Consider the following 14,642-nt stretch of genomic DNA (forward strand, 5'->3'; position numbering starts at 1 on the left):
GAATCGAACATTTGACTTTTTGGTCATCCTGAGGATCTAGCTAAGCTTTACACCACTAGACCAACACTTATTAGTGTTTTGATTTAATATACTAGTATAGATTCAATACATAAATCTTTTACTAAGGTGTGTCATTTGTTATTCATTGATATTACTGTTGTTTAATAGTGAATAATTTATGTTAATATATGAATGATGAATAATACAGTAAAAATGTGAAAAACTCTTATGCTTGCGTATAAAATATAAATATAAAAACTCTTATACTTATGTATAAAATATAAATATTAAATCCTTAATTTATTATTTCTTTCACTCACGTTTATGAAGGGTTCTTTATTCTGAATTTTTGATTTGGGTTTAAGAATATTATATTAGCCAATCATGACTAATTTAGTTATCCTAGAACATTGGACCCTCTAATTTATTTTCACCCTTGAGTCCTTTGATGGATTCATTTCTTGTGTCTTTTGACTAAGCATTGCTCATAATTATAGGCAATTTTATTGCATGTTCGTGGTAAAACATGGTTTAGTTGGATTTTCTAATTAATGTACTAATTTCTCATTAGTTTTCAATGAAATGAGTCTTTACCATAAAAAACTTCCTATAAAGAAGGATGATTCAAATAGAGTGATTGTAGGATCTCAGCTTTCCTCTACAATTCCAAAATCACCAAAGGCAAGAAGGAATTACTATATTGTCTCGGAGACTCATTCAAACTATTATCATGCATTAAAATTAAAATTTTGGATAATTATTCATCTATTTTAAGGTATTATCTCAAAATAAATTCATAGAAATAGTAAATAAATATTTATATCACAACGAAACAATATTTTCGGTCCATGATAACTTGAGAGAAGTTGTGTTATGACTTTAATATGATATATAGTGTTAAGGTTCTATGTTTAAACCAATTGACTATAAAGAAGTAATTTAATAAGTTTTTAAATCATTCTAAATATTATAAGTTAGGCGATATAAAATTTATTTCTCAATATAAGCAATGCAATAATTTCTGGAACACAATAATCACTATCATAGTTATATGGTTCCCTTTTTAGGATACCTATCATATAATGAATTTCACATATTAGATACCACGTTCCTCATAAAAGAAAGTCTTACAATAATAACATTTTTTGGTATAACTAATGGTATCTTCTCACCAAATGAACTAATCCATTTGAGTGTGTCTCTGCCCATTTCAATAAGTGTCACTCACATAAATCGAGTTATTAACCTTTTGGTATATATGAGGATCTAGTACCACTAGATTAATGTCTTGTTGATAATAATATAAAAACCGACTAACCGCATACAATTGAGTTCTACACACTGGAACCACTAAACATACATGTAATTATTAGTGATGATAAAGTTATTATCCATAATCAATCAAATTTAAGAAAATTAAATTCACCCATTAGAGTTAATAAATTTAAATGAATATAATTTAATGAATAATTTTAGTAATGGGTAAACTTGAATCCATCTATTATATCCAATTGATATCGATAGATATGTCCATTTGGAGATATATCCAATCCATAAAAAACATTCACAAATGATGTTCTTTTTTTCTTTCTCAATTTCATTCCTTATCTTAACTCTAACTTTCTTGTAGTATTTTTCACCCTCACTTCCATATTTTTATTAAATTGAGATCAATTATAAAGTATGGATATAATTAATATTAAATGTTTGACCTTAAGTAATATAATATATATATATATATATATATATATATATATATATATGTTAATGATTGTGACATATTCTCATTCTATTCCATGAAAATTGGTCGTATATGACTAGCCCGAGTTTGTTCCTCTCATTGCTGCTGCCTTCACTTATTTTTTCATTACAGTGCTTTTTCCACAAAAAAGAAGTAATTTTTGAAAGTGTTTTTTAAAATAATTTTAAAAAATGCTTTCTTAAAATAGCGATTTTAAAAAAAGAATGATTTTTGAAAAATGTTTTCAATTCCAATTAAGAAAATTAAATGCTTTGGACATTTATTCAATCCATGAACATAGATTTACGAATTGATTGAATGAATTGAAATCCAACCATTAAATTTGAATATGATATGAATAGATAAATTTTCGACCAATCCATTAAGTTACAAATCCAAATTCATCCGTATCCATTCATTTCTTGCCCTAATATTTATATATATACACATGCAATGGCTCTTCATGCACTCGTTCAATCACCATTTCACAACCTTAAGAGCAATATTCAGATCACCATGACCATTCCCATCACCTACAAGTTGTTTTATTTGGTCCTTCTGATTCTCACTCTCTTTTCCTCCCTCACAAATTCTTCAGCTGGTATGAATCATATATAAAGAATCATTCTCTAACTTTTTCTCTCTTCAATTTTGTTAACTAAATGTTCATATTCTTGTAATATATACATTTGTTCATTTGAGGAAAATAAGGATATATATTATGTCATGTCTTCACTCTTGATGTAACTCATCACAAACATTATGTTTTCTGAGTTTCCATTTTCTTTCTGAAGGTAGTTTTGTGTACAAATCTTGATTTGTTTTATAGACATAAAATTTGATGTAGTAAACAATGTTCAATTTTTTTCCTTTCCAACTTTTGATTTAATATTGCATTATCACTATATATTGATATATCAACTTTCTTTTATGACCTGTGAATAATCACCTTCTTAATATAAATTGTTTGTTGTGATTGAAAATCTTAATTTGTCACTTGTTTGATTCTTTTATCTAATATTTTCATTAGGAAGATATGCATGTGTCTAGATAATGCATATCAGTGTGAATATAATGCAGATGAGAAGCATATATATATATATATATATATATATATATATATATTGAAATATGTCCTTTTACAGATAGATGAATCCATGAGGTTCTACAAGTTGGAAAGTTTACAATCATTTGTTTTTCTTTAACAATTTTTTTTCAATTCATGTGGTTTATTATTATCCTAGCTTCATTGGTCACATTTTAAATTAAATCAAGCATACATATGAGATGCAGATTTCAATAACCTTACCCTCATACTTATTAATAATTTATGCATAATGTTAGGAATTGAATAAGATAATCCAAATATAGCACATATTCAATCAAAATCTTAAGACATTTATGTCTATGAATCTTACATACTTTAACTTATACAGTAACATTATTCAATATCACTTGTTAGGATATGATGATGCCCTAGACAATGTGAGATCTAACTAATAAACTTAAGTGAGCTTATACCATATCTTAACTAAAAATCTTAAAGTTTATGAGTAATTATAAATGTACTTCAACTTATATATTATTTGTCGATGTTAGACATTTTTTACCCATATATTTTCTCACACTTCTAACTCCCAACACATAAAAATGTTCCACATTCTATTCACAACATCCTTTAGGAGCCACTAATGTTTCCTTTTATTATCATTTGGCTGTCTTTTGTTTATGCCTAGGGATTAATTGGTCCTCTTTCTCTTTGTTTAGTAAGGCTTTGATTTATTTCATTTTGTGAACAGAAGAGGAATTTAGCTACATTAAAGGAAGTGCAAAAGGACCAGAGAATTGGGGGAATATAAACCCAAAGTGGAAAGTTTGTGGCAATGGAAAATTGCAATCTCCCATTGATCTTGTAGATAAAAGAGTGCAAGTGTCTCCTAAACTTTGTAAACTTCAAAGATATTACAAACCAGCTCCTGCTGTTCTAAGGAATATGGGTCATGCAATCATGGTAACCCAATATACCTTTGGTTACCAATACATGTTTCAAATTGCGGATCACATAACCTCGTGTCAGCGATCCCAATTATATTTTGTCACGTTTTTTTTATTTCTTTTGTTGTACCCATGCAATATATGCCATATCTATGTTTTTTTGGCTGCAATAGTGTGATTGTGCTTACGGCGCAATCACAATAAAGTTATGAATTAAAATGATAAGAATAAAAAATAAATTTTTAACTACATAAAAGTTAACACGATTGCATATATCATGATGGCCGACATTTGAAACACCTCAGGTCACCTATCATTAGCCCAACTTCTCTCTCCAATAGTGTACTCTCCGGTGCTAGGAGAATGAGGCCTTGTTAACTTTAAATAAAAAATAATTTAAAACTATAACTCTTAGATATTTATTTGTGCTACATGTTACAATCTCAACCTACTAATGGACCCTCCAATAATGGAGAGGATCCACACTCGCCTCATCTCAGCTTATTGCCTGATTTGTGATAGGCTAGATCAGACCAGATTATTTTCGAAAACATGGCAGACTTCAATCCTTTTGGTCCATGAAAAACTTATTTTGTTCATATCTTGATGTGTATCTTATTGCAGCATGATCACACCTTCCTATTTTTGCTTAATGTTTTTGCAGCTTCAATGGAATGGGGATGCAGGACAGTTTATCATAGATGGAATTCAATACAACCTATTGCAGTATCATTGGCATACACCTTCAGAGCACACTTTGAATGGATCAATGTGAGTATTCCTTTCTTTTTCTAAGGGTGTAAATGTTACTCACAAGATTATTACTCATCCAAATCTATTACAAATTAAGCTTATTCAATCAATTCACTTAGATTATTTGATTTACATGTATATGATTTAATATATATATTGATTGCACAGTTTTGACTTGGAGCTCCATGCATTCCATCAAAGCTCTAAAGGAGAGATGGCTGTGATTGGAGTATGGTATAAAATCGGCAGGCCAGATCCATTGCTTTCTAAGGTTTAATTTACTATTTATATACTTCTTCACATTTCTCTTTACTTTTGTGTCTACATCACTTCTATAAGCTACTCATACATGTGCTTAAATAATGCGAGTTTCACTGACCAGATGTTGATTTAGTGGTGTAAAAATTCGTTATATTCTCATACAATATGTGTCATATTAGGCCAAAAGTCAAAGTTTTGGTTCATGTGAGTGATACTTATTGAGTGAAACAATCATGCATCTGAAATGAATTAACTCCTAACCCTAAGATGATGATATACTCATGCATATGCTTAAATAAGGTGAGTTTCACCAACAAAACATTTATCTAGTGATGTAAGAATTCATTATATTCTCACATATTATGCATCATACTTGGTCAAAAGTCAAAGTTTCGGTTATGTGAGTGACATAGAATATTCATTCATATGTGAAATAAATTAGATGATATACTCTGGTTATTAGAAAACATAGGGAGCTTCATTAATAAAGTAAATATGCTTAAGTAATTATACATTGTGACTAAGTGCTTTTTTTGAATGGCAGCTTCTAGAGCACATAAAATCACTTAAGGAGCAGGACATAAATTTGGGTGTAATTAATCCAAAAGACATATTATTTGAAGGCACAAGTTATTACAGATATGCTGGTTCTCTTACAACTCCACCATGCACTGAAGGTGTTTCTTGGACAGTAGTGAAGAAGGTTCTACACTTTTACATTATTTTCTTACTCATTTTTTCTTTAAGAAACTCTCTTTTAATATGTATATTTATTACAGGTGAGAACAGTGTCAGTGGAACAGTTGAATGCTTTGAAAGAAGCTGTTCATCGAGTAAGTAAATAAACACTTAACACTTATATGTTTGCCAAAAATACATGGGTAAAAACGTTAATACCAATACCCATGTTTTGGTGTGAATAAAACATTTACCATAATATATTGTATTACACTATTACTAACATTTTTCTAGAGAGCACTATTTTGTTAAGAAATTCTTATATTTGATATCTAATTTATAATTATTGGATAGGGATTTGAGCAAAATGCAAGGCCAACGTTGGAGGTTTGTGGAAGAGAAGTTTACGTATTTAGTCCAGAGGATGAAAAAGAGTTTTAAGTGAGTTTATGAAAAATCTTCACTAGTTTCCAATAAGGTAGAGAAGAATAAGAAAAGCTTGAGATGATGAATTATTTATATTATTATTATTGTATGCTTCAAGTTGTATTATTTTCCCTAGTAAGTTACTTTAGATTGTTCGTCCTATGGTGAGATGAACATGAGGAAATGTTGATATATAAATAAATAAATAAGTTATTATTAATATGATTATTTAATATTGTTTGGCAACTACATCTGTTTCTATTTAGACACATATTTTGATATGGTTCACCTACATAATTGACATGAGCACAGGTTATATTCATCAAGAGAAAGACAAGTACTATAAAAATAAAGGAAAAACTAATATAATAATATAAAATAAAATAATATTTTTATTATTGAAAACACGAAAATAAACATTAATAAATACTTGTCTATTTATTACTTGAGATAATCCTTGTTTATAACAACCCATCTGACCATTGTTTTAAGGATGTTCTAACAAATCATATTAATGTGGAAGACAACATATATCACTGTTTTGCGTAGATTCTACAAACTATTTATAGCTTTTTAAGATTATGTATTGGGTCATTCGGGTAGAAGACTATGCACATGTGTTAAGCAAATCCTAAGTGTTGTAAAGTTGTGCAGGAGAGAGAATGATTTTGAAATTCTAATTTCTAATAATAAATAGTGATAGCTGTTCAATACCTTAAAAGTTATAGATATATTGGTCAAATCATGTTAACAAATTTTCTTGTCTAGACATAGGCACATTGGACAAACTATATATTAACAAATTTAGTTATTTAAACATAAACATATTGGTTGAACTATGTTAATAGATTCTCTAATCTATTTATCTCATCCTTTATTTGATATCAAAATATATATAACAATCACACCTTTTTTCAATTTTGTAAATCAATCATAATAAAAATATAATTTTATAACATATGTGACTTTTCCCTACGCGAAAGAATTTATAAGTTGATTTGTTTGAAGATATAACATTTTTCTTCAATCTTTTGTTGGCTCAACACTTTTATACGTTCACCATTTGTAGTAGCAAGTTTAAGAGTATGATGAAAAATATTAGTGCACGGATCAAATATAAATTAATGTACGAAAATATTATTACATGAATCAAGCATAAATTTGTAATTGAAAAATATATATGATAGGATTAATTAATTCAATGAATTAATAAGATTCAATTACTAGCTTTTTGAAGGTTTAGAATGAACTGAAATCTACCTAAATATTATTCATAAATAATTTTTGTCAATAATACTTGAATCCGAGAGTATACTTGATACTTTTTGTATTACTCTATGTATTATTATTTCTGATTAGTTGAAAATATATTATTTAAATTAAAATTACAACTATTAAATATTTTGATGGCCAATAGTAACTCCTGACATATAGAATGACACAAAATAGTGAAACAATAAATATGTACTCTTGAATCTGGTTAAATATTTCCAATAATACTTCAATATTAATATTTAAAAAAAATGATATATATTCATACTAATTTTTTTGATACTTGATTTAGGAGTGATATGATTGATAAAATAATTTATAGAATAATTTAGTAAGACCTAACAAAGCTCAAACAGTGTAAGAAGCATAGGTGTCCTTCAACCAGAAAAAGGACAAATGTTAAAGAAATATTAATGCCATCAAAGTTTGGGAGGTGCATATCACATGGAACAATAGGTAAAGTCACACAATATTAATGACCATAGGGGTACTTGGAAAGCTGATAATTACATTTTCTATTCTAAAAAGTAATTCTATATTTTTGTTTGTGATTGATTAAAAAATATTTAATTATTAAACTTTTAATTTAATTATTTATTCAAACCAATAAAAAACAACAGACATATTTTGTATTATAGTTTGCAAGACCCACATAATGACATGAGTGAAACTTGAGTTTCTTGTTGTAACCCTATAAGATTTTACCTTTTTATCCTCAATTTTATGCAACTTTTGTTTGCTATATTTCTTATTACAAATTTTACTTTAGGAAGATGTTAACCTACTAAAAGGTTTTAAAATGTAAATTGTGGATTGGAAAATTATGCATTTATTAAAAACTTTAATGTTATACTTCTGAACACATTTTTCTATGTTTGAATTTTATAATCACTTTATGACCCATTATTTCATGGGTCATATTAACAAATGTCTCAATTACAATATTTAAGAAATAAAATTTTTACATTAGAAATTATAACTTCAGAATTTTTTAAGATATTAAATACATTTACCCCTCATACCCTAAGAATCTCTTGCTATAAACCAGTTTTTTATTATATGTAATGTACAGTTTCTACATTGGAATTATAATGTATTAGTTCACATTTTACATATTGTTTGGTTTTTATATTGAGTATGATATTTTTATAGTGTTAGTATATAAATTTATATATAATCACTATATCATTCATTTAGATTATTTTTTGAAAAGTCAACGATAATGATGAATGATACAATAATAATGTATAAAACTCATACATATCATTTTCTCTTTCTTCATGTTTTAGCTTTCTATGGTTCTTACCATTAAAAAAGCTAGGAATTTTAGAGTGGGGTCATGAGTTGGAGGAGTTAAAGTAAATCAAAGTTATCTTATATGGTTGGGTAGATGAACAAACTACGGAGAAAACAATGTTCTTTTTTTTGTTTGTTTTGTTTTTTTTCCAATACCCATTATCATGTTTCATGCATTGAATGTAGCAATTAATTTAGAGTGGTATAGGCTTCAATTTTTTGTCAGAAATTCTGAAAGACCCCAACTAATTTTCACCTTTCTGGTCAAGTATCATCTACCAATAAAGATTTGATTTTCAAAGCACTCAATATATTTAAGGCAATCTTATAGTACAAAGTAATTGGTATAGTATAGGATTGTATGTATAGTTTTACATACACATACAAAAACTAGACTCACATTTACCTATTGAAGTTCATAGAAATCCAAAATCATTGAAGATTTTGAAGTCTTTGTTGTTTTAGATTTTGACTTTTTCATCCATTTTTTGAGTTTAATAGCATATGGTAGGGAGCATTATGGGAATAGTAGATGCATACTCAAATGGGTCTCTTCATCATAATTATAATGGATTAGAGGAAAAGCTTGATGAGTTAAGGGCACTTATTGGAAAAGCTGATAGTGATCCATTGATAATTGTGAGTGTTGGAGCTGGTGCTTGGGGAAGTGTTTTTGCAGCAATTTTGCAAGATACTTATGGTCAGTTCCGGGACAAGATACAAATCAGGATATGGAGAAGAGCAGGGAGGAGTGTTGATAGAGGCACTGCTGAACATCTCTTCGAAGTTATCAATTCGAGGGAGGATGTGTTGAGGAGGCTGATTCGGCGTTGCGCTTATTTGAAGTATGTTGAAGCAAGGCTTGGTGATAGGACACTCTTTGCTGATGAGATTCTGAAAGATGGGTTTTGCTTCAACATGATTGATACTCCACTTTGTCCATTGAAGGTTGTGACTAACTTGCAGGAAGCTGTTTGGGATGCTGATATTGTGGTTAATGGTTTGCCTTCGACTGAAACACGCGAAATCTTCGAAGAGATCAGTAAGTTTTGGAATGAGAGGATCACAGTGCCTATAATAATCTCTTTAGCTAAGGGTATAGAGGCTGCATTGGATCCTGTTCCACACATTATAACTCCCACAAAAATGATTAACCAAGCAAGTAAGAGTCTTTTTTTTAATCTCAATTTATGTGTTAATTTTTCTCTAACATGTTTACCTTATTTCTAATCAATAAAAGTGAGAAACAATTAGAGGATTAGTTAGTAAGTAGGTGCTTAACGAAAAGTTAGTTAATTAGCGAGAAGAGTATGTTTTCATTGGTGCGGGACAGAATTTGGGACATGTTTTGGGACAGCATATCCTTGTTCATTAATAAGGGGTATAAGAGGAGAGGATTCATTCAGTATTCAAATCTTGTAAGAATGGAGCAATTGGCTCATTTAGAAAAAGGAAACCCTTGGCTTAGTCATTCGATAAAGTACTGCTGCTTAGAGATAATCTATTCGGGTTCCTAACATTTCACTTGATATTATTCATACCGAGATATATAACAGATCATTCGTGATAGTACTACGGCTAAGTTACTGCTATTGTTACCTGGAATTTATTTGATACCAAGCAACAGAAATTTGTTTGCTACCGTTAGTGCTTGGCCGTCTTTATATTTTAGTGATAATTCTCTTTTCATTTATTTCATCAGATTTTGATATTATGATAGCCTTTTTTCTTTGCAATCTATTTTGTCCTTCCACATTCTATACTCATTGCAATGTACACTTGACAGCTGGAGTGCCTATGGAGAACATTCTGTATCTTGGAGGTCCAAATATTGCCTCGGAAATTTACAACAAGGAGTATGCCAATGCTAGAATATGCGGAGCTGAGAAATGGAGGAAACCTCTGGCGAAGTTTCTACGACAACCGCAGTTTACTGTCTGGGACAACAGTGATCTTGTCACACATGAGGTTATGGGAGGCTTGAAAAATGTCTATGCAATTGGAGCTGGTAGGCTTCAAATTAGTTATTATTGGTTTTGCATCTTGTGTGAAATATTCAGTAATCCTTATCATCATGTTTTGATATGTATAGTGTTGTTTATTTCACTTGTTTATTCACACTACCTATTCCACAAAATTATGTAAATACTAGGAAAGCATACTCATGCATATTATAAAGGACGGCTTGAAACATGAGGCTCCCACATTGTGGGTTTTGGGGAGGGTAGATTTACATAGCCTTACTCTCGCAAGCAAAGATGTTGTTTCCGGGATTTGAACCCATGACTTCCATCCAGGTCACGAGGCAAGCAATTTTATCGTTGGGCCGAGGCTCACCCTCTATCGTTGTGCCGAGGCTCACCCTTTACCTTATAAAAGGGTGACTCAATGCACGAGATTCCCACCTAGTGGGGTCTGAGAGGGTACATGTACACAGTCTTACCCTTGCAAGTGAAGAGGATGTTTCCAGGATTTAAACTTGTGACTTCCATTTCACATGGCAAACAACCTTACCATCATGTCGAGACTCACCCTCTAAACTCATGCATATTATCTCCCAAAATATTCCACAAAAAGAAAATGCAGAAGCATTCATTTGTAACTGATAAACATATTATTTTTCTGGTCCTGGTACATCCTAAGGTATAAACATAAAGACTTTATAGACCATGGTGCATATTATTGTAAGTTGAACAAAGACTTTCGTGTCCTTCGCATGATTCACGAGACGAGACATACGTATGTTGCCATTAACTTGATACTTGAAAAACAAGGGGTTCATAATACATCTAAAGTTATTGAAATTGGGTCTGGTAAGCTTCAAATTATTTATTATAGATTTACATCTTGTGTGAAGCTTGCAGTAAATCCATATCATCATGATGTCTATTTCACTTGTTGGTTCACACTACTGGTGTTATCTAAATTTACAAAAGTTATTAATATGAATTACACTTGGTTTTCGATTTAAAATCGATATATATCCTGTTTTTGGTCTCATGCTGACAGGAATGGTAGCAGCCCTTACCAATGAGAGTGCTACCAGCAAATCTGTATACTTTGCACATTGTACATCAGAGATGATATTTATAACTCACTTGTTGGCTGAAAAACCTGAGAAACTAGCAGGGCCGTTATTGGCTGACACTTACGTGACCTTGTTAAAAGGTCGTAATGCGTGGTATGGCCAGATGTTAGCTAAGGGACAATTAAGCCCTGACATGGGTGACAACATTAGTGGCAAAGGGATGATTCAGGTATACTTTTTTAAATTTCCATAACTTAGTTTCTTCTAAACTCATATGCTATGTTTTTTGGGAATTCCAACTGCACCTTTAGAATGTGTAAATTGCATAATCGTATGCATTGAAACGTGTGTGGTTCGTTGATAATCTGGCAGCATCATGTTGAAGGAAATGCTGTTTTTGGTCATTTGAACTTGCATTCATTGTTTAGTAAGGACTATGGTCTGTTTTTACCTGCATGGAGAAAATATGATCATAGTATGAACCATCTTAATATGCATTCTTAGACGGGTTAAAGAATATGGTATACAATTTTCGAGTTACATAAGGTACACTACATTAACTTCTCTAGATAATATTAAAAGAAAGCAATAAGTAAAGAATGTCTTCGCCGACCACCAAGGGTTGTTATTGAAGTGGTTACCTGCCTATACAAAGTTTGTAGGGGATCTGGGTTCTATCTTTATCTTGGACATTTCTTTAGCTAGCTAGACATGAGACTGAGCCCTCATCTTAATATGCATTCCCCTTGCATAATGTGGTTAGTGGTAACATTGGCGGTGAGTCGTAAACTCAGACACTAGACCTGATCCTAGGACAAAACTCTAACACCTAGGCCAATGCCATGAAATTCCACTTCATGTACCAATTAAAAGGTGCATTCATCCCATTCATAGTTATTACAGTTTCTTTCAGGTGACAGCATGAAGTAAATAATTGATAAGTAAATAGGGATATTCGATCAATATTTCATGCTTTACATGTGTAAAAAATTTAACTAACATGTGAGTTCCCAGAACTATAAGATTAGTGCATTACATGTATCCTGCGAGTGCATATTTTGTTAAATGTGTGTGAAAACACACATGCCATGAAATAAACACAGGTTGCTTGAGTTTGACAATTTGATATTCTGCAATATAAGATATTTGGACCTCAAAATGTCCTTGCCACACCAGTGGCGGAGTTGATAACATTCACATCAGAAAGAAAATTTTCTTTAGTACAGTTCTTCCGAGTATTATTGCCTTTCCTTTATTCGAATTCCAATAGCTAAACAAAAATCAACCTGTCATTTATTTCTAGGGCGTGTCTGCAGTGGAGGCATTCTTTAAACTTCTGAGCCAATCGAGCCTGAATGTGTTGCATCCCGAAGAAAATAAGCCTGTTGCTCCTGTCGAACTTTGCCCTATCTTGAAGACACTGTACAAAATATTGATATCCAGGTAATCTCCTTCTATAATTAACTATAGTATTGGTTGTTTGTTTACGGGTTAGCGTATTATCTTTTTAGACACTTCCAAACCCAAGACTGACCAAGCTTCTGGTGCATGTTGTATTTATCAGGGAACAGTCATCACAAGCTATTCTAAAAGCTCTGAGGGATGAAAATCTGAACGATCCTCGTGAGCGCATTGAAATTGCACAAAGCCATGCTTTTTACAAGCCTTCACTTCTTGGACAACCGTGATTATTTCTCACGACTAAAACAAGCGGAGAAGCAACCATATATAGGAAGCATTTGCCAAGGAGAACATTTTGATGAGCATTAAAATGTACTATTTCATGATGGATTTTGTTTTACATTGTTGTATATGTAAATGTCAAACTATAAAACACTGAGAAATTGGACCAATGATAGCTCAAAAACACTGCAATTAGCCTTGCCGTTGAATTGGTCAAAATGTGACTATAGGAATCTGAAGTTGTTACTTATAGCAACATTGGTGGATGTAGAATATAACATTAAAGGCCATGCCTCAGTCATAAAACATTGTTATTGATGAGTCTATTGAACTTGTACTTCCCAATCTATTAGTAACATAGAATAAATCAGTGACAGTAACCATAACAACTGAGATACTACCAGCTTTGATCACTTGCAACTAATTAGACAGGGATCAAAGAGTCTGTTTCAAGTTTCCACTAGTTAAAAGTATGTTCTTAGGTTCAAAACTCGATCCAAGCCGCGTTAAAGGATCGGATGATCAACCATTATCATGCCAGACCTTGTTGCACCTACCATGTGAAGAGAGATGATTTGTATTATCAATGTCTCATGTGTTGTTTAAAATCACATGAATCAAGTCAATGAGACACTGAAACTGAGGCTTAGAAAGCCTATGATTCTTCCAGTTCTAGAGGTACAAACAAAGGTGAATATGTCTTCTCTAGAGCTTATCTAAAGTCTTTTGGTTTGATATAGAGTCTGTAGCAATGCTCTTTTGTGTAAATATTTCTAAGCTGAATGAAATTGGTAGGGTGTTCTGCTGCATAATTTAGTTGCTGCTCCTTTCTCTTTTTGTTCTTTACTATAACAAGGTATGAACTATGAAGTGTCATAGAAACAAGGTATTTAGATTGAAAAGAATGCACCATTATTTAACATTGCCAAATGTTCAATCATAAATCATGTTTTTGACAAAACATTAATTTTTACGTCTTTCTTTATCATTTCTCCCTTCTTGTCTCCCTCTTTTTATAGGAATTGGACTAGCTTCCATTTGATATATTCTCCCTATGAGGACTTCTATCGGTCTCCTCCACATATTTCCAACCCATCTAAAACACGATTCTACAATTTTTCTATTTAACAAAAGCTACTCCAACTTTCTCTCTAATACATTATTTTCTAATCTTATGTTGTCTAGTATGTCCACTCATTCAAAACAGCATTTTCATCTCTATTACATTTAGTCTATTTTCTTATTTAAATTTTATCGCTAACATTCAATATCATATAATATTACATATCTTATAGTTATATAGTTATAAGATAAAAAAAGTTCGATGATTCACCATTAAAATGTCCTCAAGATAGAAAGTTATTAAATAAAAAATTAAGTACTCATTAACGAAGTATGTAGAAAAAGTAAATCAAAGTTATTCCTTTGTTCCCTTTCCATCAATTTTAAATATAAATAAATAAAAAGTACCACTGAGAAGGAAATGATAACATGCAATTGTTATATATA

General features: G+C 31.0%; 2 protein-coding genes across 2 annotated transcripts; both read left to right on the forward strand.

Moving 5' to 3' along the window:
- Window positions 2,177-6,082, forward strand: LOC109334052 (alpha carbonic anhydrase 4-like). Its single transcript, XM_019569627.1, has 7 exons — window positions 2,177-2,342; window positions 3,541-3,752; window positions 4,401-4,507; window positions 4,658-4,760; window positions 5,295-5,453; window positions 5,530-5,583; window positions 5,783-6,082. The coding sequence occupies exons 1-7, from the start codon at window positions 2,195-2,197 to the stop codon at window positions 5,867-5,869; spliced, it is 870 nt and encodes a 289-aa protein (XP_019425172.1). The 5' UTR covers window positions 2,177-2,194; the 3' UTR covers window positions 5,870-6,082.
- Window positions 8,484-13,459, forward strand: LOC109334726 (glycerol-3-phosphate dehydrogenase [NAD(+)] GPDHC1, cytosolic-like). The gene is made up of 5 exons (XM_019570636.1): window positions 8,484-9,584; window positions 10,209-10,430; window positions 11,432-11,679; window positions 12,754-12,893; window positions 13,015-13,459. Exons 1-5 carry the CDS (start codon window positions 8,927-8,929, stop codon window positions 13,136-13,138), a joined length of 1,392 nt encoding a protein of 463 aa, XP_019426181.1. The 5' UTR covers window positions 8,484-8,926; the 3' UTR covers window positions 13,139-13,459.

Source organism: Lupinus angustifolius, chromosome LG19 (assembly GCF_001865875.1).
Source record: "Lupinus angustifolius cultivar Tanjil chromosome LG19, LupAngTanjil_v1.0, whole genome shotgun sequence".
Taxonomy (NCBI): domain Eukaryota; kingdom Viridiplantae; phylum Streptophyta; class Magnoliopsida; order Fabales; family Fabaceae; genus Lupinus; species Lupinus angustifolius.

Bases quoted from the DNA above. Each gene is read 5' to 3' on its own strand.
- LOC109334052 (XM_019569627.1), top strand. From the start codon at position 2,195: ATGGCTCTTCATGCACTCGTTCAATCACCATTTCACAACCTTAAGAGC. The intron at 3,753-4,400 runs GTAACCCAATAT...ATGTTTTTGCAG, and splicing joins ATATGGGTCATGCAATCATG to CTTCAATGGAATGGGGATGC. The intron at 4,761-5,294 runs GTTTAATTTACT...TTTGAATGGCAG, and splicing joins CAGATCCATTGCTTTCTAAG to CTTCTAGAGCACATAAAATC.
- LOC109334726 (XM_019570636.1), top strand. From the start codon at position 8,927: ATGGTAGGGAGCATTATGGGAATAGTAGATGCATACTCAAATGGGTCT. The intron at 9,585-10,208 runs GTAAGAGTCTTT...TACACTTGACAG, and splicing joins AAAAATGATTAACCAAGCAA to CTGGAGTGCCTATGGAGAAC. The intron at 10,431-11,431 runs GTAGGCTTCAAA...TCATGCTGACAG, and splicing joins TGTCTATGCAATTGGAGCTG to GAATGGTAGCAGCCCTTACC.